This window comes from Styela clava, chromosome 3 (genome assembly GCF_964204865.1).
Source record: "Styela clava chromosome 3, kaStyClav1.hap1.2, whole genome shotgun sequence".
Classification (NCBI taxonomy): Eukaryota; Metazoa; Chordata; class Ascidiacea; order Stolidobranchia; family Styelidae; genus Styela; species Styela clava.
Genome location: NC_135252.1, coordinates 11,836,213 through 11,859,877, shown reverse-complemented (window position 1 = coordinate 11,859,877; position 23,665 = coordinate 11,836,213). Strand labels below are relative to the sequence as shown.

Below are 23,665 nucleotides of genomic sequence, written 5' to 3'. Positions count from 1 at the left end.
TATGTGTACCAAGCTGGGGTTAGACCATAATTCCAGGTAAAAATACTACGAGAGTCACTTCATTAGTCCTCGAAACTCATAATAGAACTAAAATAAGGAAAATTGTAAAACAATTGTGGCCTAACCCTAACCTGGTACACATACTACGTTCCGGTGTCTGCCATCTTGGTTCACATACTTCGGGGGTACAGAAACATCAGTTGTTTGAGGCAGGACAGCAGGGCTGCAGTTTTGACATATATATATATATATATTATGTTATATCAGCAACAGACGTATATACAAATAAATATTATTACCACGAGAAACAAACAATCACGGATTTACGAAAAATTATTGACAAATAACAAATCATTGCTAGTGTTTACTTTGTTCATACTTAACCTAAGTTTTCGAATCGACAGAAGCACCAACCCCTCCATCACTGGAATCTACGGAATCGACAGAAGCACCAAGCCCTCCTCCACTCGAACCCACGGGATTGACAGAAGCACTTATCCCTCCTCCCCTCGAATCTACGAAATTGACAGAAGCACCAACCCCTTCTCCACTCGAACCTACGGAATCGACAGAAGCACCAACCTCTTCTCCACTCGAACCTATGGATTCGACAGAAGCACCAACCACTCCTCCACTCGAACCTACGAAATCGACAGAAGCACCAACCCCTCCTCCACTCGAACCTACGGAATCGACAGAAGCACCAACTCCTCCTCCACTCGAACCTATGGAATCGACAGAAGCACCAACCACTCCTCCACTCAAACCTACGGAATCGACAGAAGCACCAACCTCTCCTCCACTCGAACCTACGGAATCGACAGAAGCACCAACCCCTTCTCCAATTGAATCTACGGGATCGACAGAAGCACCAACCCCTTCTCCACTCGAACCTACGGAATCGACAGAAGCACCAACCCTTCCTTCACTCGAATCTACGGAATCAACACAAGCACCAACGACTCCTCCACTCGAACCTACGGAATCGACGGAAGCAACAACCCCTCCTCCACTCGAATCTACGGAATCGACAGAAGCACCAACCCCTCCTCCACTCGAACCTACGGAATCGACAGAAGCAACAACCCCTCCTCCACTCGAATCTACGGAATCGACCAAAGCATCAACTCCTCCTCCACTCGAACCCACGAGATCGACAGAAGCACCAGCCCCTCCTCCACTCGAATCTACGGAATCGACACAAGCACCAACGTCTCCTCCACTCGAACCTACGGAATCGACGGAAGCACCAACCCCTCCTCCACTCGAACCTACGGAATCGACAGAAGCACCAACCCTTCCGCCAATCGAATCTACGGAATTGACCGAAGCATCAACCCCTCCTCTACTCGAACCTACGGAATCGACCGAAGCAACAACACCTCCCCCAATCGAATCTACGGAATTGACCGAAGCATCAAGCCCTCCTCCAATCGAATCTACAGAATTGACCGAAGCATCAACCCCTCCCCCAATCGAATCTACGGAATTGACCGAAGCACCAACCCCTCCTCCACTCGAACCTACGGAATCGACAGAAGCAACAACCCCTCCCCCAATCGGATCTACGGAATTGACCGAAGCATCAACCCTTCCTCTACTCGAACCTACGGAATCGACCGAAGCAACAACACCTCCCCCAATCGAATCTACGGAATTGACCGAAGCATCAAGCCCTCCTCCAATCGAATCTACGGAATTGACCGAAGCATCAACCCCTCCCCCAATCGAATCTACGGAATTGACCGAAGCAACAACACCTCCTCCAATCGAACCTACGGAATTGACCAAAGCACCAACCCCTCCCCCAATCGAATCTACGGAATTGACCGAAGCAACAACACCTCCTCCACTCGAACCTACGGAATCGACAGAAGCATCAACCCCTCCTCCACTCGAACCTACGGAATCGACAGAAGCATCAACCCCTCCTCCACTCGAACCTACGGAATCGACCGAAGCAACAACACCTCCCCCAATCGAATCTACGGAATTGACCGAAGCATCAACCCCTCCTCCAATCGAATCTACGGAATTGACCGAAGCATCAACCCCTCCCCCAATGGAATCCACGGAATTGACCGAAGCAACAACACCTCCTCCAATCGAACCTACGGAATTGACCGAAGCACCAACCCCTCCCCCAATCGAATCTACGGAATTGACCGAAGCATCAACCCCTCCTGCACTCGAACCTACGGAATCGAGCGAAGCAACAACACCTCGCCCAATCGAATCTACGGATTTGACAGAAGCACCAACCACTCCTCCACTCGAACCTACGGAATCGACAGAAGCACCAACCCCGCCTCCACTCGAATCTACGGAATCGACACAAACACCAACGTTTCCTCCACTCGAATCTACGGAATCGACACAAGCACCAACGTCTCCTCAACTTGAATCTACGGAATCGACAAAAGCAACAACCCCTCCTCCACTCGAACCTACGGAATCGACAGAAGCACCAACCCCTCCTCCACTCGTACCTACGGAATCGACAGAAGCAACAATCTCTCCCCCACTCGAATCTACGGAATCGACCGAAGCATCAACCCCTCCTCCACTCGAACCTACGGGATCGACAGAAGCACCAACCCCTCCTCCAGTCGAATCCACGGAATCGACAGAAGCACCGACCCCTCTTCCACTCGAACCTACGGAATCGACAGAAGCAGCAACCCTTCCTCCACTCGAACCTACGGAATCGACAGAAGCACAAACCCCGTCTTCAATCGAACCTACGGAACCGACAGAAGCACCAACCCCCTCTCCACTCGAACCTACGGAATCGACTTTTTCTACATTTCCAACTACTGAAACGACAACAAGACCAACTTTATCTACATTCCCAACCACTGAAATGACAATAGGACCAACTCTTTCTACATTCCCAACCACCGAAATGACAACAGAACCAACTCTTTCTACCTTCCCAACCACTGAAATGACAACAGAACCAACTCTTTCTACATCCCCAACCACCGAAATGACAACAGAACCAACTCTTTCTACATTCCCAACCACTGAAATGACAACAGGACCAACTCTTTCTACATTCCCAACCACTAAAACGACAACAGGACCAACTCTTTCTACATTCCCAACCACTGAAACGACAACAGGACCAACTCTTTCTACATTCCCAACCACTGAAATGACAACAGGACCAACTCTTTCTACATTCCCAACCACTGAAATGAAAACAGGACCATCTTCTTTTACTCCCCCAACAACTAATTTGACAGCAGAACCAACGGCAAGTCATATTGCCGACGGTACGTAAACAAAATTTGTTTAATTTACTATATAAGAACTTATTTTAATGAAATACCCTTTGTATCGCCATTTCGGCAGTCGCGCACGATTGTAACACAATACAAATGTAAAAAAGAAAATACCTACTTTAAAATCATATGATATTAACAGCATTGATTTTTCGAGATGTCCGAGATACGCTTTGAGTGAATAAGACGATAAAATCATAAAACATAGTTCACGAGTCTCCATAGGCCTAACACAATTTAAAAAAAGGTAAATCGTCGTCTAAATTTGCGAAAACCAATGTGTTAATATGAAAACAGAGAATATACTTCAATTGGCGGCAGTAGTCGCCTTTAGCATTGAATCCGTATATAAATCGCTCTTGTTTTATTTCGAAAAATAACACTGGGGCCTATTTTTGGGGAATGTCTTTTATTTTAATTTAATAAAAACAAAATTACAAAGTACAGAATTACGAGATTTTTAAATATATAAATATGAAACCGATATCTAATTACTTATAAATAACACGTTCTTATTTAAAAAAAAAATGCTAAACATAGATTATTCAAAAATGACCGTATTATCATCCTCTGAAATGTCTTACAAGTCACTAGATTCATATCGACTAAATCAAAAAAGTTCGCGCTATCGAATAGGTCTTATTTTTATTTTGCAAGGAGATGGCTTATATTAAAATCATTTTTAAAATTCAGGCTTGGTCCTATTTTCGGGTTAGGTCCTATTTTCGGGGAAACACAGTACTACGGGCATCTTAATCATGCCATATGCAGCAACTTGTCTTGCAATGAATATTGTTTTATATTGGTTGCGAGAAAATGAAAACTGAAAAACGGCAAAAAATATATTACAGATATAAATATTGATTTCTGGCTTCGTCCTGAATAAACTTTTGGATATGCATTTGCAGTGCATGCGATTATGCTATTCTTGTGCAAGCAAATATATATAGGTCAACGCTGCATTACATTTTCCCATTCTTTTATCAATATCGCCCCACCAGACGAAATATTTTTCTCGTTCAATACGATATAATCAATATTTACCACGCTTGTCGCGAATCCTGCTTAAATAAATTAATAGAATGTAATTTTATCCAAACTCTAAATTTTCTAGATACTGCAAAAATGTGCACATTTCCAACTGAATTTTCTGATTGCGCAAGTGCATGTCAACCAACATGTGATAAACCAATGCCCGAAATTTGTACACTGCAATGTGTTTCCGATCCATGCGTATGTGCTGAAGGATACATCAGGAAAAGCGACAAGAATAGTACATGTGTATTGAAAAACGAATGTAAGTATTTCTCGTCGCCGACAATTTCCATGTTTGGTATTGTTCAATATATTTCTTTCGATCTAAACATTTTCCATGAATGCACTTAATTGATCTGTGTTTTCAATGTTCAGCACCTTATTTTATTGTAACACACATCGTGTGTGTGTGTGTGTGTAGTATGGAAGTATATAGCGCTTTCAACAATTTAAATCAAACTTTTTATATGCGTTTAGTCCTCTCTTGGTGGACTTTACAAAATCAAAAACTGAAGAGAGAATGTTAGTGTTGCTTGTACAAAATATCTTATTTGAAATTAGGTGAATATAGTACTGTAAGTGAAGGAATACATCCCTTTTAATTGCAGTTGCACTGAGCTTGTTGGTCTCAGGATTAAAACTCGTATGAGCGGTTTTACCACAATTAAAAGTATTGTCATTGCAGGTTCAAAAACGTGCAACGATTCGAAAGTAGTAAGTCAGTGTGCTCCTTCTTGTCCGCCGACTTGCATTGACCCATTCCCAAAATGCAACACAACAAATTGCAGTGATGATCCATGCGTGTGTCCGGAAGGTTATGTATTAAAAAGCATAGACGATGATAGATGTATACTCCGGCATGAATGTGAAGGTATTTACCTTGATTATTAATTTTTGAATGAATTATGTTGAGGTATTCTTGCCATTAATGCACCTTACTTGATCAACTGGACAGAACTTTGTTCTCACAAGTCTATGAATGCAATAATGTTGCATTATATTTTCAAATTGGCGTTTCGGAAATTTTGTTTGTTTTCCTGTGCACGTGTCGTTAGATCTTATTTACTGGATAGTTTGAGCTGAAAATTACTCTATTAAAAATCTATGCATATATGATACGTATCCACAACGACAAATGATGCAATGTTGCTGATAGAAAAAGAGCTGTTGGTGTAAAATTATTCAAGTTGCCGTATAATCTTATTCAAATGTTGTTCACCAAAAATATATCAAACAAATAATTCATCTATCCGGGATCCGGTATAATTTCCTGCGTTTTGTGACTGGTATTCGATGGCTTATTTGGTATTTTGGAACTAAAATGCCCAACTAAGTGCTCATCATATTATGTCAGGGAGTGTTTGAAGTCTGCCGACGGTTTTCACGTTCTATTCAAATTCGTAAGGCCGTCTGTTATAAAGAGAATGTATATACTTAATTCACGGACTCCAAGGATTTCTAGCAGCCGCACGAAACGGATTCACGGTCGCCGATTTAAAAACTCTGTAAACTAGCTTCCCAAATTACGCATGTATCTGCGCGAATCACGTTTTGATATAGAAGTAATTATGTCTTACAAAGGCCGAAGGAAAAGGGAAATTGATTTCTGAGGTGGACTTTCCGAGAAAAGCTTAATAATGTGAAAAAGAGGGCATTATCCACTCGCAGCACAATAGCGTTATCACTGAAATTGTAAGGCTGTTAGTATATATCATAAAAATAGTATTTCAGATCTGTGGTTTTTGAACCTATTCCGCAAAAGCACGGATTGCCACCACTGTAGATATATTTTGACATCGCTGGGCATGGATCGGCAATGACTCAAAAACAAGTATATTTAACTAATTTTGACGGGATGAGTATTTTTCTCGTAACGCTCTAGAGCAGTGGTTCCCAAACTGGGGTCCGCGGACCTTTTGGGGTCCGTGAAGCACTTTCGGAGGGTCCGCGAAAAAAATCTGTTATATGGCACATAGTTCGATAATAGAAATATTGAGTGCTTTGTCCTCTTAGCAACCACTGCTGGGGACACTGATTCCCCACTTTCTGTTTCGAACCCGATGCCCCATTGTGATGTCACAGAGCTGTGGGCCTGTGATATCACAGAGTGAGTTCAATTGATGCCATTACAAGCCGACAAACTGCAGAGGTATAGCTGAAGCTGCCTTTTGGCCCGTTTGTTGGCGAGAGCAGGTGGGAAAGAGGTGTTTTTCACTATACCATACGCGCACTGATTTTTTGTTGTGATCTTCTAACGTTTCATTTTAGTGCACAAGGCCGCGAATCATTAAAAAAATTGCGAGGGATCCGTCATGGAATTTTTTTTAAAAGGTTTGGGAACCACTGCTCTAGAGGCAATCATGTGATCATAAACAACTATAACGTCATTTTCAGACTTCTCATTTTGCACGCGGAAATGTCCTCCATTACACATAAATAGAAGATGCGACGTGTCAGAGGCGTGGTCATGCTCATTAAATAATTGGAAGTGCAAAACATACCGTTGGAAGATGCTGATGGACAAGTGGTGGTACGTATTTTTCTATATTCTCTATTATAGTTTAAATTTCATGAATATAGGTTTTGAATATAAGCTTTTTTCAGGCATGACAGCGGGTGCTCAACAAATGGATCATCAACTACTTTTTGGGATAATCCCATGTTCAAAATGAAATGTCCTCACTTAGAAATAACTTGCCAAAATTCAACAGCACTTGAATGTGAAATAGACGTTCTCGGCTGCAACTCTTGTATATGTACTGATGGAAGATATGCAGGTAAGTCAATAAAGGATTTTGTCTTTCTTTCATTTCACCTGCCCATTTATATTACCTCACCCAATGATATGCTTCATCAGGTAAATATTATAGATAATAGTATAAGGGTTAATAACAAGAAAGCAGTGCTCAAATATACACGCGGGCGGTACTGCAGTCTTCGCAACTTCAGCTGACCACCCGATAGCAACGTTCGCGTACGCCAAAGTGACTAGGCGTACGCAAACGCAGAACCACCTCTAGTGCGCAATTTTTAATTTGATGACGTCATCGTACATAAAAAATGAATGACATCGAGCCCACAGAAATTTTGAAATAAACTAAAAGTAATATCTTTCTAGTGACAATAGCAAAATATAATATTTGATGATTAAGTTAGCCTAGATTTAGAAAATACACTCCATTATCTTTTTTGCTGAAATAAAACTTTGTAAGACATCATTTAGGAAACAGGTGTGTAGCAGGTCACAGATAGTAAAATAAGATGCAAATTTGTGACAATTATTTATTCATGATGTTGCCGATACACGGCATTTATTTGTGTTTTGCGTTTATAAAGTACCGGTCTGGGTCAATCTTCTAAATTGGTTCCATTGGTGCCGTGTTTAAAAGTCATAATATAATAAAACTCAAACTTCTTCTTCACTTCTTTCAGCTTACGACCAGCTCCATGCCGCATGGCATCGTAACCAAATGATATATCAGGAATACATGGATGCATATGAGAATGTTCTTCAAATATACCGGGATGAAAATCATTGCTAAAGTTGGACTAAGATGACTCGCTTGGTAGAAAAATGTTTCTAATTTCTATACGGGCATCAGCGAACCCAAGAGCATGTTCATATCTTTAGTAACAATGGAGCTTACTTTTGGACTATTGATATTATTAACTTTTTTCTTTACATATATACATGTTTCAGTTATTACGTTAGATACTTACATATTCCTTTTCTTTGTCACAACTCAGGTTATTATTAAAAAAAAATTAAATACAGAATATTGATCGAAACACATTTTATCATTATTGTGAAAAGATTTAGCTGTTCAAGCTCAATCTTAATCATCTTCGTGATTAAAAATTCATATGAACAAAGTCATTTAGAAAAGAAACCCATTTATCTATCAAATATCATGCTAATATGTTCAAAAAATTATAAAGTTTTTTGACGTATTTCAGTTGACTGATGATGCAAATTGTTTTGATTTAATCATAAGAATGATGACAATCGAAAGCTAAAATACTGTGGTGATTTGTAATAAAGGGCTTATAGGCTATTAGACCGCCACCATTAGTAGCGCAATGTTTAGTATTATTTCGCATGCACGTTCTTGATAAAAGCCTGCCAATGTCACTTTCTTTGGTGATCTTATGACGAGTTCTCCTTCGATTTTGGAAACATTACCTGGATTACATATATATTTTCATACTATTCAAATGGTAACTGCGACAAATTCCACCTTTCAATGTTTTCCCCGGCCAGTAGTTTTTCGGCTACTATGGCCGCGATGTTTGCGTTCTGCATTGCCGCGACTGCAACTAATTTATTTTCCTTGAAATAAAAATGCGGAAAATTTTCCATTGGCGATGTCACCATGAATCATTACTTCATCGTGGTCTTCTCCATATCCTGTAATAATAAATTCTCAGTTAGTTCGTAATAAGATTGACGTTACTTACTATCCATACTGAAATTTATAAGTTTGCTTGAAGTAACGAATTAAAGCGAAAGGGGCAAAGTAACGCGAGCGTAGAATCTACACAATCTGAACTGGTAAACCGAAGTAAATTCTAAATTAATGAAATTATTTGCATCAGTGGCAGACTGTATAAGCAGAGGCCATATCTTGACAGCGTGACAATGAGTAAAAGGGGGGATTTGTCGTCCAACATAATTTCAAGTCAGGCATTTTACCAGAAGATGAACTTTCTTATGGAAGGTAGGACTACTTCGCAAGAACGCTAAACCAGTAAGGGGATGTGTTTGTCTATATTTTTATTCGTATAACGTTAGGCTTTTTAATGAGATGTAATAAACTAAAAGGAAGACCACCATCATTAGCTTACCAGCATATTGTATTTCCATTCCGTATTGTTCAGTATAGAAAAACGGAATTGAATCGACTAAATGAAAGTTTTGAAAATTCGTTTCAGGTTCTTGCACTGATGCTGACATGTTTAAACCTGCTATTTTCCCATGATAATGGGCCATTTGCCAATGCTCCACGTTTACAAGCTTTCCACCGTAATATCTAAATAGTAAACAAGGTTCCAGATTGGCCAATTAATTCATATTTAGAAACATATCTTAAATTTAACGGAGGTGTTTTCTTCATAATGGATTTTGTCAATTTTTCAGTAATATACTTGCGAAGAAATTCTTGATTGAAATAATAAATCGGAATGTGCCGGTTTTAAGAAATACATTTAATAGAACGCAATCGTTTTTACTATTTTTGTGATGTTCAATTTTGAATAGCATAAAGCCATAAAGTATACCGTAGTGGAAATCGAACGGCCGCACCAGCAGCATAGACGTCTGGTAGATTTGTTTGAAGATATTTATTGACTACGATAAAGCCCTCTCTGTCAATTTGAAGACTCGAAGATTTTAAAAATCCGGTATTCAACGTTGCACCAACTCCCGCAACAACAACATCCACCTGCATAAATGCGAACAAAACGTTTTTTAAAACTGTATTCATTTGTCTGGTAGTAATTAAAATACCATTCTTATGCAGATGAGTTAGGAAATGTCGTATCATCAACTTCATAGATTTTCATAATTTCATAATGAACAATTCGACAGTTTATTACTGTCCATTTCTAAATTAAATTATGTACGTCGCAGATAAAGGTACAAATAACGGTACATTTCAGGCGTAAACTTTATTTTATATGGGATATATGAATCAAATGCGCACTTCAACCAACAAACCATTCTCCAATATAACTCCTTCTACTACGTCTTTGCCAACAATTTTTACGACGCCATTTTTAGTATGAAATTTAACTCCACGATTTTCATGTAGTTTCTGAAGTCCAGCTCCGACCTAAAGAAAAATAATAGAAGATTATACATATAAATTGCACCACGTCATTCCTACCTACTTCGAAATTAATCGGCATAAGTTTTCACTTGATCAAAAATCTCATTTTTATCCCAACAGTATTCTGACTGAAGGATGTTGAAAATAAAAATAAGATTCTAAATGACCATAACTCCTTAAATTTATATATTATTTTATTTTGTAGTGCGTATTATTGGGGATAATAGAAGACTGAACTTGAAGGTGAATATTTGTTTGAAGACAATTAAAAAAATTTAAATTTCAAATTTCTTTGAATTTGCCGGGTACATTACCACTTTGCGGTGATGAATCTCGAATATCCAATCGATTCAGTTACGACATTTCATTGATAGACATTTGAATAAATGTTTTCCATTGCTTTTTACAGGTCGTAAAAAGCATTTAGATAGATTCATACACTCAGCTCACCTCTTTTCCAAATGCCTGCTCAAATGGAACACTTTTTCTGCAACAAACAGTAATTTCTTTACATACTTGTCGCAAAAAGCATACGACTTCCATACCCGTAAATGATGCTCCTATAACGAGAACTCGTTTGCCTCTTGCCTGAAATGTTAATCACATAATGAAACACAAAACATTTGCACGCAGCATCGTAGAATAGCTTGAATGAATCCATAAATCATTAAACATTTACCCGTTCTGCGGCAATATTGCAGTCAGAGGGTGTCCCAATTACAAACACGTTTTTCAGATTACTACCGGGAATGTCGAGTTTTCGAACTGTCAAACCTAAAAATTGTTATTAAGAATTATAGGATGAAATGATTCTCAAGAGTTCCATCGTCTTCACCGCGCAATATTCTATTGTATTATATATATGCATATATACACACGGACTACTTGAATCTGACACCCCAATTAGCTAACTCAAATATAGAGATCATCGATACAATTTTGGCAAACTATACGTGACCAAACAAGTCTCGCAAAACAATTAGATGCAATTGGCGATAGGCCAATATGGCCATACTGTGCACTTTACTCCATTACTGCGTGAAAATGGGATATTTCCATCTATAACTAACTTATTGAGGAATCGCATTGTATCATCATAACCAATTGATCAGATAGCTGCATTAACCGATATAATTCTTAAGCTTTGGAATAAAATCGCTTTGCGATTATCATCTCACTACCTTCATTCAGCTCACCTGTAGATATCAATAGTTTGTCGTATGATATTTCATCTTTATTTTTGCATTCAATGATCTTTTCATGCGCGTTGATATTAACGACCTCCGTTCCAAGCTTTAACACGATCCCAAAATTGTTGTAAAAATCTTTGCTCCGCATTAGAATATCATCGATTTTTGCACTCAAGTCTTTTGTCATGATTGGTCTACGTAAAGTTTGAAAAATGTAATGTTGATTTAGGGTACAAGACACATTATATCTATCATACACTATTCCTATTATATATACATATTTTATCCCGTTTCATATAATTTACAATTAAAACTTGATAGATGAAATTACCTGTCATATGGCAGTAAATTACTCTTATTCACTACAATGATTTGTCCACAAAATCCTTGCTGTCTTAAACTTTCTGAACACGTGAGTGCCGACGCTCCTCCACCAATGATGACGACTTTAACATCTAAAGTAAATTGCTTGATATTTTTGCTTTTCATATAAAATATTCAATGAATGTTTTCCCTAGCATCGACTTCCTTGTTTACTCCCATAACATTGGTCAACCAGCGAGAAGCAAAAATGTGACGTAACAATAAACGTTTCAGAAGCCGCGCAGACACTTTTGTCACTGAAACGATTTTCCAGTAATGGTTGTAAACACTATCTCTTTTTCGCGTTTTTGCATGCTATTTGTTATTTTTTAGTTGCGTTTCCAAAATTCGATTAAGAATCAAATGAATAGTGATCATTTTGTCTTTTTAGAAGTTTTAGTGTAATTGCTGTAATCAAAAATTAGGCTAACATAGCTGTGGTAAACTGGGTTAAACTTTTCTACCGGTACTTCAAATGACAGGTTGTTAAATGTTTCAAATCAAAATGATAGTTTAAATTTAAAACATATAAACTAGTTTATAGATGCGAACTCGAGAAACCACTTTTGAAGTAGGCACCAAAAAATTTGCAATGGTAAAGTATAGAAAGAATTTTCCGGGTTTCAAGGGTCTGGGAAACATCCAATTAGAGTTGAATGGAATGAATGTATTAAAATTCCCAATCAAAAATTAACAGAAAATATAATCAAATGCCAATGGATTCCGGAGTTTGGGAGGTGGCAGAATGCCCATGGCTAGTTTATCACCTGCAATTGGCCTCCGGCTCCACAATAATAACTTAATTGATTTTTTATCAGTTTGAATATTCACAATCATTATTGGGTCTAACGCCAATTGCTTGATCAAGAGGTGCACGAAAAGAAAGCATATAATATTTATTTTATGAGTTGTGGGCAAATAACAACATTTCAGAATCTAATGCAATTTTGAATACTCATTGGTACACACACTACAGAGGCTACAAAGCCAAGATTTCATATCATTATCCAGGTAAATGATTATATATATAGAAATCCTACTAACCATTTTTCATGGCTGTTTTCATTGTTTTTATTCGCTTTTCTGTTTTCAATGCCGTTTTCGTAGTATGAACAACAACTTTATCATGTTTGTTGATATAAACATTATGTTTTGGCAAACTGTCTAAACCCGGATAGTCTTCGATATCCCCAGTTTTTGAACTGAAACAAGCTCCATGTCTGGAGCAGCGTATTCTACCATTTTTCATGACACCTTGTATCAACGGAGCTCCATAGTGCGTGCATTTATTGCCGAACGCACAATAATCACCGTCTTCATTTCTCACCAACAGTAATTTTGTGTCTTCATCGTCTTTGCTAATACTGAACTCTTTCATTTCACCTATTACAAGTTCGTTTTTGTGGCATAATTCATGTTCAAATGCGCTGTCTTCTTCAACAGTAGGCATTGTCGATTACTCCTATACTAAATGACAAATCCTTGATACTACAATAAGAAAGCAATTACAAGGATATTCAAATCGAAAAAAGAGAGTCAAAGTTCAATAAAATAAATTGTTGAACCTTACATATACAAATGCGGTATATAATTGCGCGTTTGTGCAATGAAAATATAACAAGAATAAACGAAAAAAGTTCAGTATCAGAAGTATCAGAATAACTTCCTTCCCTTGCACTATGCCTATGCGTGAGTGGATCCGTATTGCACAAGGATGCTGTAGCAAAAATAACGATGAAGGAGAAGATTATAAATTTGTGTTATTATGCAGCAATACTATAGAATCGAATAAAAAAAAAGTTAGTTTTACATTCTCAATTCTCGGATAGAGGTCTCTTGTATCTGATGTTTACCAGCTCGCTCTATTTCCAACATTGCAGAAAGTTTTCGACTTCATGAATCTACCTGTTCTCTGGCAGTAAGAACTTAAAGTGCTACGTTAATTGATATATTTTGGTGTTCTATCAAGCTTGCAATTCTTCTATCAGTATAATATCGACATTTCAATAAGGGCTACTAAACTTTCTTTCAGTAATTTTTTGCATAAAAATATAAATATCTACCCGAAAATCAAACAAAAACTTATATGAAGCCACGCCTCAATATTGTCGTGTTATCAGTAAAATTGATCGAATTAGTTACTCCCTGGAGGCATAATAAATGTTAAACAGCTTTAAAACTAAGAAACACCGGACGCAATAAGCCAGCTAAGTAAAAACTTTGATAAGATAAATTCTTAAGAATTATTGCACTAATTCGAGAATTATCAATTTTAATAGTTCCATCAGTATTAGAAATAAGTTTAAAAAAATATTTATCAGCTGTTAAAAAGTTGTAAAACCGGCCTAAACATGTTTGTTCACTTTATATAATCCATACCTTGCGTGCGTTATAAAATGTTCACACGGATATCAATAGCATTTCGGTATTACGGAGACCCGCTAATGCAAATGCAGGGCACTGATTTTAAAACGTAGAATTTATTAGGCTGATTTAATTCTGGAATTTGATGAATCCACCATTCACTTGAACGTTTTCCATATTTTTTTGACACGAAAACTGGTTGACCAGGTTTATATCTGGTCTATTTTGTACGTGATCTGTGGTATATATGGCAGACAATAAACAGGTGCATTGCGAGACAGTAATGTTTACTGGCAAGCGAGAGTTTTTTTTACAAAAATAGAAACGCCCTAGATTGAGCATCATTTAGGATTTTATTAGACAAGTACAAAACGTATATAATATATATGTATAAAACACGACAAAATGAATTATTAGGAAGTGTAATAAATAGCGTACAATAAAAAGAAATAATGACAAGTCATACCTGTTGCACATAATTAAATCACAAGAGAATAAAAAAAAACGAAAGTCGAGTACTTGAAAGAGAGCTGCCTACAAAGACTCTTGTATATGACAATAATAATATTAGTATGGTGTGGAATAAATAAAAATCTGATATGAACTATGGCCCTGATTTGGCCTTGAACTCATTCTAAATTATACTTGGCCATAGATGATTATATTTTGACAATAAATTAAAAGAAAAAGCAACATGTTACTATACATACAGTTGGTGAATGATATCACATTCTTAATTCATTGCACTAGTGTTGTAAAACAATCAGAAAATTGAATTTTGCGATATCAAAAATTATAAATTGAACTCTTTTCCACAGTTTTAGGCGAGATATCGAAAAAAGGTGAACTATGTGGTGAATCCGATAAACTTTCAAAAAGAGGAAAATCCTGGTACGAAGACAAGTCGTCATCATCAGCTGTAGAGGAATCGTACAAAATAGGGGGTGATATTTCAACGTTATTCAAATATTGGGACTCTGATTTATTCATTTTTTGAACTTTTGAATGATCGCGTTTCGTCTTCGACGGCATATTGTTGCTTTTAGACGACACACGACTGTTGCTGCAAAATTCCGAGTTATTTTGCCAATACGATTGAACGTTCCGAGCATTTTCGCTTATTCTGAAGCTTTGTTCGTCAGCAGAGGCGAGAACGTCTCCAAATAATACTGAAAATTGTCCTGAAAATAAAACCAATTGAATTAAATAAATCGCATAAACCTATATTAGACTGTTGTTGTTTTATAGTAAGTGCTTTGGACTAAATGGTGAAGAGTCGTTTTGCATAGCTGCATTGATAATTCATAAAGCTTCATTGATTTTTCAGCAACTTTCACGTTGAAGGAAACAGTTACTTGTCATTCATGTATATATATTGATATGGAAATGAAATTATGCGAAAAACTACGAAAAAAGTTTAAATCCGAAATAAGCCTGTAATCAGTTCTGGCACCCCATTCTGTAATTCTAATTTGCAATAACAAGTATGTATAATAAAAATCCGTATATATATATGTGTACCAGGATCGAACAGGGATAGTTTCAACTTTTCCATGGTATCTTTCTTCATTATAGTCGATACTGCGTCATCCTCTAATTTTGAAATACTTTCGTCATTTGAAATTTTCCACGCAGATCTTGCGGTCAACTTCTCAACCCCATTTTCAGTTTCCACTAGGGGAACTTTCACGTAAATTTTGCAACAGCATAGCTGATGCCTGATTGCATTCTGTAAAACAAGAAACAGAGTATTACGGAATATTCAGAATTCGGCGATGAACTCATTCAGTTGATGACAGTTCAAAAAAGAGAGCGGTACTCAAATATATGTACACGAAGGCCAAAGCGAACTAGCACGGGTATGGAATCTGTCACAGCAGACTACCGCGAACGCGGAACCGCCACAAAGTGCGTAATTTTTAATTTTGATGACGAAGAAGAGCAACAACAACGTAACAAAACGATCCCTCTCTATATAAAAAAAAAATACACAAAATCATAAATTACGAGTTTACCTGCCAAGTCTGATGAGCTTCCGTAAAGTACGGGAAAGTTTTTAAGACAAAATTATAAATTTGCTTCACAGTTAAACATCGAAATTTTGCATCTTTAAATGCGAGGTAGATTAGGATGTTGTACGGCAGTGGAGGTTTATGATATGGATTCTTGGCGGCCGCTGCTGCTGTTGGTCCTAGAATCATTACTGAAGATTTCTCGTCTGCACCTTCTTTCACTTCCATGCGTTTGGTATATTTCCTTTTTGGTTTAGGAATTTCAATGGGATTGTCACCTCTAAAACCAAAGAAGGTTTAAGTGATGTTAGATGCAGCGATAATTGAATATAATCTGTCTTTGTTTATATAAATATGACAAAAAGTTGAATCCATTAACAGTGCTAATATATTTTTCTAAATGCAAAATATTTTATCGTTCTACGGCTGTGTGAAAATGGTAGGCTACATTTTGATGTTTGATGTAGCCCATTCGACGCAATTTTGAGCGATTAATTTCAGTTTAAATGAAATTAATCGACTCGTTATGCGGCGAAATCGTGCTGTTGGTCATTGGTATTTCTGAGATCAACTGATTATGCAGATGAGGAAACTGGACATTGTATTATTGAAAAAATAGCGCAAACCTTGCATTGTAATCAATCGATGATAGCGCTTTTCTTTTTCTGTTTTCGTTTGACGCATTTCGTCTCTTTATCATGTTTTCAACTTCTTGTAGAACAGGGTGAACAGCGGATATTGCCGGAAGAGTATACGATAAAGCTGTTGAATGAACTCGAGAACCACCTCGAAGCGTTGGTTGACTTTCTTTAGCGACGCCACAATTAGATTCAGTTGAAACTCTGGTTGTTTCGGTGACATCAACAAAGCCTGGTAACGCATTATTATTTGCTGATATCGGCAAATTATTGTAATCGCGTTCTGGGTCGCCAGCTTCTCGGATCATATCGTCTAAAATATCATCGTGGCATAGGGATCCTATATCATCATTTCCCTCTCCCGGCGATGGCAACTGGTCCATGAACTCATTCAAGTCTTTGAAGTTGAATTCTTCGTCCCCAAATGCTTGATCCGTATTGCACTCTAGTGTTTTCATTTCTGAATGTCTGAAAAATAGTTTTAAGGGTATTACATTATTAAAAATGGCTGAAAGTTAGCAGAAACTCTGATTCAAATGCTATACTTTAAGCAGTGCCCGAAAAAGTCCTGATATAGCAACGGTGAAAAATATTTATCTCGATCTTACGCTCGAAAAACAACTACGGTACATCCACCGATTTAGAATACTATACTAGCCAACATAAGCCAATATTTTTTAGTTCACTCACCCATTGCAATTGCTTTCTTGCGGGAAAGAAGAAATTTCCGAATCTAATTTTTCATGCTTCACCATCATTCCGTTGACATCCGCAGTTGTTGCTTCTTTGTCGAGTTTTACTTCACCATCGAGCGTTCGATTCCTCATTTGAGATACAACAGATTCGTTTCGAGTAATAGACGTGTTTGAAGAAACGATGGGAATATTTTGAAACACCACTTGCGCATCGGATTGCTGTAAATTACTCAATACACCTGCTGGGGGTACCGGCGTTATTTGAACAATTTTCCCACTCGGCTGTGGATTTGAATTGTTTGCAAACACAATTTCTTTAGAAGGCCTTTTCAAATACACCATTGGTACATTTTTTTGAGCTTTTTTGTTATTCAAAATATCGTTAATTTGATTTAGCTTTCCCTTTGCCGCCATCTGCGAGGCCAGTGTTGCATTGTATTTTCTCACGGGTATGATTTTTCCATAGGACCGTTTTTGCGTCTTTTCGTATGCAGGCTGAGGGAGTATAACGTGCCTCACCCCAGTCTTATTACCTCCTAGCTTCATAGACTGTGTGGGTGATGGGGTTCGCGTTAATTCCAAATGTATTACTCTCCCGTCTAAAACAAGTAAAGCTTTTTAAACTATCTATCTATTACGTATTGAACATTAGTTTGTAATGTAGAATTCTTACCGGGTAGTGTTGCCGGTACGATTTCCACGAGTTTTGCTTGTTTTGCTGCTATTTGCTGAGCAGAAATTATTGGGGTAGTGCTGTTTTTAATTTTGCCATTTGCTGGTGCCAATATTACAAATTTTGCCCCTGAAGCTATCATAGATTGTAAGCTCTTTCCATTTACAAGTTTTAGGGATTTTGTGGTGGTAGGTGCTGTTTTTAATTGTGTAATTGGCGGGGCAGAAGTGGTGAGTGTTGGTGAACCAATGATTTGAATTGGATTGGAATGGCCAAGTCGAATTGTAGGGGTATCTGGAGAGTCGGGCGAATCAGCAGAAGTCTCGGATTTCTTAACTTCATGCTGTGGTATATTTGAAGTATATTCATAATTGGATTCGACATCTTTGTCGTTTTCTGTGCCGGTATTTGCACGTTTGTTTATAATTTCGCATGCTTGAGCGAGTAGGTCGCTGCTTGGATCTTCGTGTTTGACCTCCACATCATTTGACGGAAAAGGGGCATATTCTTCATTGCTTCTTTCGACTGTGGACAAGAAAAATATCAGATATGTTCACGCTTTGTGTTGTTAAACAGTTTTGGGTAGTAACATTGCGGTTATAACAAACAAATTACATTTCGATAGAATAATCTACATAGTAATAAGTCCCCTTATTCATAAAGCGTCCGTGGAATAAGACGTTGCACTTGCACAACAAATAAAATTAATGTGATGGCATGCCCCAACTAATAGATTGTCCAATTAATATACGATAATTATACGATTTATACCACATAATGTTGTAAAAGAATTAGAACAGTGAAACCTCGTACAATATCATACAGAAAGGACTTGCGGATACGAAATTTTAATACCTTCGAAATTAATGCTTTCGTCGTCTTGTGATAAAGTTTCCAGTGCTTCGTCTACAGTAAATCGTTTCTTGAGATTCTGTTCACCAGGTAATGATTCTTGGTTGTGCCTGTCCATTGGACAAACCTGCGAGGAGAGATCAATACGGCTAATAATTGGCAGCGTAGCAATGTTTCTAATGAGCTTGTTTGTTGTGCATTTCATTCTGTTGTCTATATGCAGTACATGTGTATATCCGAAACATTCGGACAGCCTTATTATTGTATGATAATAAAATGAGTTGATTTAAGCAAAATGAAATTGTGAATAGGGTATTGTCAAGTCTAATAGTCAAAACAGGCAGATCAAGTTGCCAAAACATCCAATGCTAATAATAACACCCAGTATCTGAAATGATATAAAATTTGGTAGTGAAATAAATTTCAAGTGTGACATAATATCCAATCATAAATCCAATTTTAATTAAATATCCTTAAAACAGTGCTTATTAAACATTTTAATTTTGGCTTACCTCGTCCGGACTAACCATGGTCCAGGGTGTGATGTTTGAACTGATGTCGTATCCCTTTTCTGGAAGTGTCGTCAACTGTTATGTAAAACATACAAAACATTACGAGAAATGTCATATATGGCAGCGGCTCAACCAATATAAATATGTACATTCGTGTGAATAAAGTTTTATTGAGTTTCAAGTGTAAAAATGTAGTATTATTTATTATATTAAACCTGACAGAAAATCGACAACACAATCTATCAGATATTCGAAACGGTATTCACTATATGCTATTATTCCATGTCTAATATAGATCTATAGCTTTAAAACATTTCTGAAGATTAGACACCAAAAGCCGAAAAAAATTAGAATTTAAAAGAAATATTCTTTACGACACCCATAGCCGCATAAAGCCGGGAAAAGCTGGGCAGGAGTGACAAATCAGATGCACAGCCATTCGACTTAATTTTCTTTCTTGGGATTTAAAATAATCCAATCAAATAATAATAGTTTCAACAGCAGGCAATAACCTTCTAGATTTCTACTTTTTTAACAAGAAATCTGGAGAATAATATGGTGAGAATCGGGAGAGGTAGTACTCCAAAAATATAACTGCATGAGTGCAACAACTCCGATGAAAATAAAAGCAGTATGGTGTTTCTGGTGTGGTCGACTATGATGAATGCATCTCAATGCACGAGTGCAAACTGTATGCGAGATAATTTTCCGATGTGAAAAGTATAGAACTCACCAAATTCGCTGAAGGGTGTTCGACGGACAACGCTCCTTTTACATATCTTTCTACCATAGAAACAACCATGTTCAACTTCGCCCGATTCTGCAGCATTCGTGAATGATACTGTTAAATTCAATTTAACTCAAGTAAGTATAAGTAATTCTATTGCGATAGCGCGATGACTAACTGCAAAAATGTTGCAGTCGAAACGTGCAAGCCACTTTATTTACTATACATTATTATATCGAGGCAGCAAGGAATAGTGAAGTCATTTGTGCCATTAGAAAAATTGAATAAAAATATAACTTCACCTTACTCGTAGAATCTGCTTCGTGGAGTGCAGCGGACTGACTTTCGTTACATCCAATTACTTGATCTGTTGTTACCGTGAATAGGTTGCTAGTCTAAAATAACATTAAAACATGTTCAATTCTCGTTAATTTGTGCAGAAATTATCTCCTTGACTGACTTAGGTCAACGTTCTATGTGCGGGGGAAATTATATCGATAGTATAATTGAACATTTTCTGGATTAGCTGGCCCGATAACCAGGGCAATTCCATTAATACGCATATTCGTGCACGTATTCCCCGCTTTTCGCCGACATAAAGTACGGAATACTTTAATAATCAACTTTTCACAATGACTATCTCGAGATCACATTTTGGTAACAAATAATAAATATTTGTTGTTTATCTTAAGGATGTTTTTGTGCGGCTGGCCTATATCTGCGTCCAAATTAAAATGATACATAAACGATTTTGTCCTATCGGGGTTTTATTTCGTCGGCCTGTTGTAATATGAGAGCGCTTTTTTACCAGAGAGCACGTTTTTTATGCCGTGTATATGAAATCAACACGGTATCTTAATCCTATCTCGTTTAAGAATAGACAATGACAACATTTTATCTATCTAACCTTCGAACGTTTTAGATAAATATAAATAACTTGGTCAGAAATGCGAACCACCTTGTCATATTCTCTCACATATGATGTTTTTCAATAGATTCGAACCTGCGAATTATACGACGAATGAAATAACTTTTGCGTGAACAGCTAAACGACGGCCGATGGTGAGGTTTTAATAATTTCAATATAGTCGTCAAAATACCAAGAATCGTTTTTTTAATGTTTAATTTAGTCTACGTCATCATATGTTATCAAACTGCATTATTTTCATACAAACTAATATTTGTGTGGGATTTCATTTAACTGATATTAAATATATTTCATCGTCAGTGCTTTAATGAGACTGCATTGATAAATTGTGTGGAATTACTGGGTGGAAAAAATACACTTGACGTTTGACCCCTGAGCTAGAGATAACGCTGTTTAAATCTGAGAACTTCAGGGCCCTTGTACATGGGTTTCATAATTGGTTGCGTTGACCTGCCTCAGAAGGATGCCCGTACCTTTCTGTAGCGACTTTGTATGTTAGTATTGGCGTTTCCCGTAAAAGTTTAATATCGGTTGCTACGTAAATACTTTCGTTACTTTAGTAACTAAGTACTCCAATATTCGAATTACTTGCTCACCTCGTGGAACCAATCTGTTTTCCATTTTTCCAGTGCTGTTACTCTGTTGTAGTTCATCGTTGTACCCACGGTTATAGCAGAATGTTGGACATGTACTCCCATTCCAGATAATCCGTTTTGTTTAAAAGAGGTAGAATACGGCGAAGATAGACATCAGTTCTAATCCAATTTAATTTCGATTCATTATGTTCTGCAACAATGAACATGTATATTGTACGATTGTATCAACAGTGTGCGTTATCCAATACTCTACTGGGTATACTATAATAACTAGCGCTTATGAAGTCTATTCGAGATTTAGAAACATACCTATATTGTGTACCAGCTTGCTTGTATTTACAGCATACTGAAATTATGAATAAAAAAGTGATAACCCAAATACTCATGCAAGTCCTACCGACACGGAATTAGAGCATCACACTTGAGACGTCGATTGAGTTATTGATCCATAATATCTTTAGGCAAAATGTATGTCAATCGATGTGACCGCATAGTCTATCGATTGGTTCATTCAACTCAGCGAGCATACGAGGCAAACTTATTCTTAACAGAATGTTATTCTACAAAGGGGTCCGCCTTGGCTTGTGTGCTGCGTGGCTGTCTATATTCTTAAAGGTTATGGCGAAAAGTTACCCTCATTCCCTAAGTTTATTATATGAACTTTGCCCTGATACTATGGCTAGAACTCTCATAGAAATCTTCTTTCAATTTGTTTGATTTCGTATTAAGACTACTTTATTCACAATTCTGCCAAATTGGCTGACTATGTATAATACAATATGCGCCATATGCGTACCAAGCTTCTATCTGTTTCACAGACTACAATAAATTGCCCGTCACCATCTGCGTCGTAAAGCGATTGACCGGCATAAACAAAAACAAAGCAGTGTTACCGTCTGTTTTATTTAAAAATAATTAATTAGCGGAGAACGTTCTCTTGGATTATAACGGGCAGATGTTTTCGTCGTTCTTCATTCAGAATCAGAATCCTCGCATGCGTTGCAGATTAAACTTTTGTTTTATGTTATCAAGCAGCGAAAGAACATAATCTTATCTCAGTGCCGGACGTGATAATGAACCCACTTATCAAAAGGATATATTCGTCCTTTGGCTTATCTCAAGATTTCGCGCGAAAGTGGTCCAATGTAAATTGCAACTCGCAATAGTTTGTTGATTACCTTGCCGGCGATCGATTTTAACGTTTATCTCACGCAATTACCGTGGGAGAAAGATTCGTTGTAATGACGATCCCAGAAAATGGAGTTTTTTCTATTAATAATAACCCTGAGACAGGGAGTTGTATTTATGAAAAGACCTCATACAGCATCTCGGCAAACAACATTCAACCTATTTGGCAGATAATAAAATGCTGCTATCATCATTTGAAGCCAATACAAAGATTTGAATAAAAGATTTTTTCATATCCGTCAGTTGCTATGAACTGTGCTATAAACGACATTCTCCTGTATGACTATTTAATGGTGGACAGAGACTCTCTCCAAGCGTCCCATGTGGATAATGTTCACACTCGTACAATATACATGTTTGGCGACCGTGCAATTTTGCTGATTAATCGGCATTCTGTTTGGGAAGCTGCGATCGATATAGTATACACCAAAATTGTACAGGGAATCATTGATCCACAATTTGAGGCAATTTTTTATAATCTATGAAAATAAATATTCCGCTAATTACCCCACATGACTGTCGCTCTTTATTCATTCTATTTCACAGACATTCTGCTACTTATATTGGCGTATATTATAACTAGAATCGATTACACTCCCCACAGCTGGCGAATATTTGGAGCGGGTAAACAAGTAATTAGATATAACTATGGTTAGCATGTCGTCACGCTAATAACCGAATTGCGTAAGTCATTTTTGGCGATTTTGAGTTTTTTATAAAATAGGTATTTATGTAATGCTGCGCACCTGTCTGTTAACTCAGATTTTATTTTGAGAA

The 23,665-nt window shown here is 37.3% G+C and overlaps 4 protein-coding genes across 7 annotated transcripts; 2 read left to right on the top strand and 2 right to left on the bottom strand.

Moving 5' to 3' along the window:
* Positions 1 to 2,932: 2,932 nt before the first annotated feature.
* Positions 2,933 to 5,701, top strand: LOC144421096 (uncharacterized). The gene is made up of 3 exons (XM_078111322.1): positions 2,933 to 3,278; positions 4,402 to 4,584; positions 5,008 to 5,701. The coding sequence occupies exons 1-3, from the start codon at positions 2,948 to 2,950 to the stop codon at positions 5,211 to 5,213; spliced, it is 720 nt and encodes a 239-aa protein (XP_077967448.1). The 5' UTR covers positions 2,933 to 2,947; the 3' UTR covers positions 5,214 to 5,701.
* Positions 5,702 to 6,459: 758 nt separating this feature from the next.
* Positions 6,460 to 7,890, top strand: LOC120341772 (uncharacterized). 2 transcript variants are annotated; one of them, XM_078110671.1, is made up of 4 exons: positions 6,460 to 6,515; positions 6,717 to 6,852; positions 6,927 to 7,099; positions 7,755 to 7,890. In XM_078110671.1, exons 2-4 carry the CDS (start codon positions 6,833 to 6,835, stop codon positions 7,862 to 7,864), a joined length of 303 nt encoding a protein of 100 aa, XP_077966797.1. In that variant the 5' UTR covers positions 6,460 to 6,515; positions 6,717 to 6,832; the 3' UTR covers positions 7,865 to 7,890. The 2 variants fall into 2 exon arrangements, with proteins under 2 accessions (XP_077966797.1, XP_077966796.1); XM_078110670.1 differs by lacking the exon at positions 6,460 to 6,515 and adding an exon at positions 6,525 to 6,653.
* LOC120342059 (apoptosis-inducing factor 3-like) lies at positions 7,139 to 14,251 on the bottom strand. The gene is made up of 9 exons (XM_078110669.1): positions 12,748 to 14,251; positions 11,672 to 11,795; positions 11,347 to 11,534; positions 10,830 to 10,924; positions 10,601 to 10,738; positions 10,025 to 10,153; positions 9,600 to 9,763; positions 9,168 to 9,352; positions 7,139 to 8,730 (listed from the first exon to the last, which is right to left on the bottom strand). Exons 1-9 carry the CDS (start codon positions 13,151 to 13,153, stop codon positions 8,645 to 8,647), a joined length of 1,515 nt encoding a protein of 504 aa, XP_077966795.1. The 5' UTR covers positions 13,154 to 14,251; the 3' UTR covers positions 7,139 to 8,644.
* Positions 14,252 to 14,401: 150 nt separating this feature from the next.
* On the bottom strand, positions 14,402 to 22,571 carry LOC120342057 (uncharacterized). 3 transcript variants are annotated; one of them, XM_039410724.2, is made up of 12 exons: positions 22,010 to 22,571; positions 21,701 to 21,890; positions 20,479 to 20,571; positions 20,183 to 20,290; positions 19,450 to 19,524; positions 18,941 to 19,064; positions 18,086 to 18,610; positions 17,408 to 18,011; positions 16,706 to 17,185; positions 16,083 to 16,359; positions 15,589 to 15,796; positions 14,402 to 15,248 (listed from the first exon to the last, which is right to left on the bottom strand). In XM_039410724.2, exons 2-12 carry the CDS (start codon positions 21,800 to 21,802, stop codon positions 14,854 to 14,856), a joined length of 2,991 nt encoding a protein of 996 aa, XP_039266658.2. In that variant the 5' UTR covers positions 21,803 to 21,890; positions 22,010 to 22,571; the 3' UTR covers positions 14,402 to 14,853. The 3 variants fall into 3 exon arrangements, with proteins under 3 accessions (XP_039266658.2, XP_039266660.2, XP_039266659.2); XM_039410726.2 differs by having other exon boundaries at positions 22,098 to 22,571; XM_039410725.2 differs by lacking the exon at positions 22,010 to 22,571 and having other exon boundaries at positions 21,701 to 21,964.
* Between the last annotated feature and the right edge of the window lie 1,094 nt (positions 22,572 to 23,665).

What these genes read in the sequence shown, in the direction of transcription:
- LOC144421096 (XM_078111322.1), top strand. Translation starts at nt 2,948, where the DNA reads ATGACAACAGAACCAACTCTTTCTACATCCCCAACCACCGAAATGACA. An exon ending in GGCAAGTCATATTGCCGACG is followed by an intron (nt 3,279 to 4,401) that starts GTACGTAAACAA and finishes TAAATTTTCTAG; the next exon opens with ATACTGCAAAAATGTGCACA. An exon ending in ATGTGTATTGAAAAACGAAT is followed by an intron (nt 4,585 to 5,007) that starts GTAAGTATTTCT and finishes TTGTCATTGCAG; the next exon opens with GTTCAAAAACGTGCAACGAT.
- LOC120341772 (XM_078110670.1), top strand. An exon ending in ATGCTGATGGACAAGTGGTG is followed by an intron (nt 6,853 to 6,926) that starts GTACGTATTTTT and finishes AGCTTTTTTCAG; the next exon opens with GCATGACAGCGGGTGCTCAA. An exon ending in TACTGATGGAAGATATGCAG is followed by an intron (nt 7,100 to 7,754) that starts GTAAGTCAATAA and finishes CACTTCTTTCAG; the next exon opens with CTTACGACCAGCTCCATGCC.
- LOC120342059 (XM_078110669.1), bottom strand. Translation starts at nt 13,153, where the DNA reads ATGCCTACTGTTGAAGAAGACAGCGCATTTGAACATGAATTATGCCAC. An exon ending in GAAAACAGCCATGAAAAATG is followed by an intron (nt 11,796 to 12,747) that starts GTTAGTAGGATT and finishes AATTTACTTTAG; the next exon opens with ATGTTAAAGTCGTCATCATT. An exon ending in AATTTACTGCCATATGACAG is followed by an intron (nt 11,535 to 11,671) that starts GTAATTTCATCT and finishes AACTTTACGTAG; the next exon opens with ACCAATCATGACAAAAGACT.
- LOC120342057 (XM_039410724.2), bottom strand. Translation starts at nt 21,802, where the DNA reads ATGGGAGTACATGTCCAACATTCTGCTATAACCGTGGGTACAACGATG. An exon ending in CCATGGTTAGTCCGGACGAG is followed by an intron (nt 19,065 to 19,449) that starts GTAAGCCAAAAT and finishes CTCTCCTCGCAG; the next exon opens with GTTTGTCCAATGGACAGGCA. An exon ending in TCGATTGATTACAATGCAAG is followed by an intron (nt 16,360 to 16,705) that starts GTTTGCGCTATT and finishes CTTTGGTTTTAG; the next exon opens with AGGTGACAATCCCATTGAAA.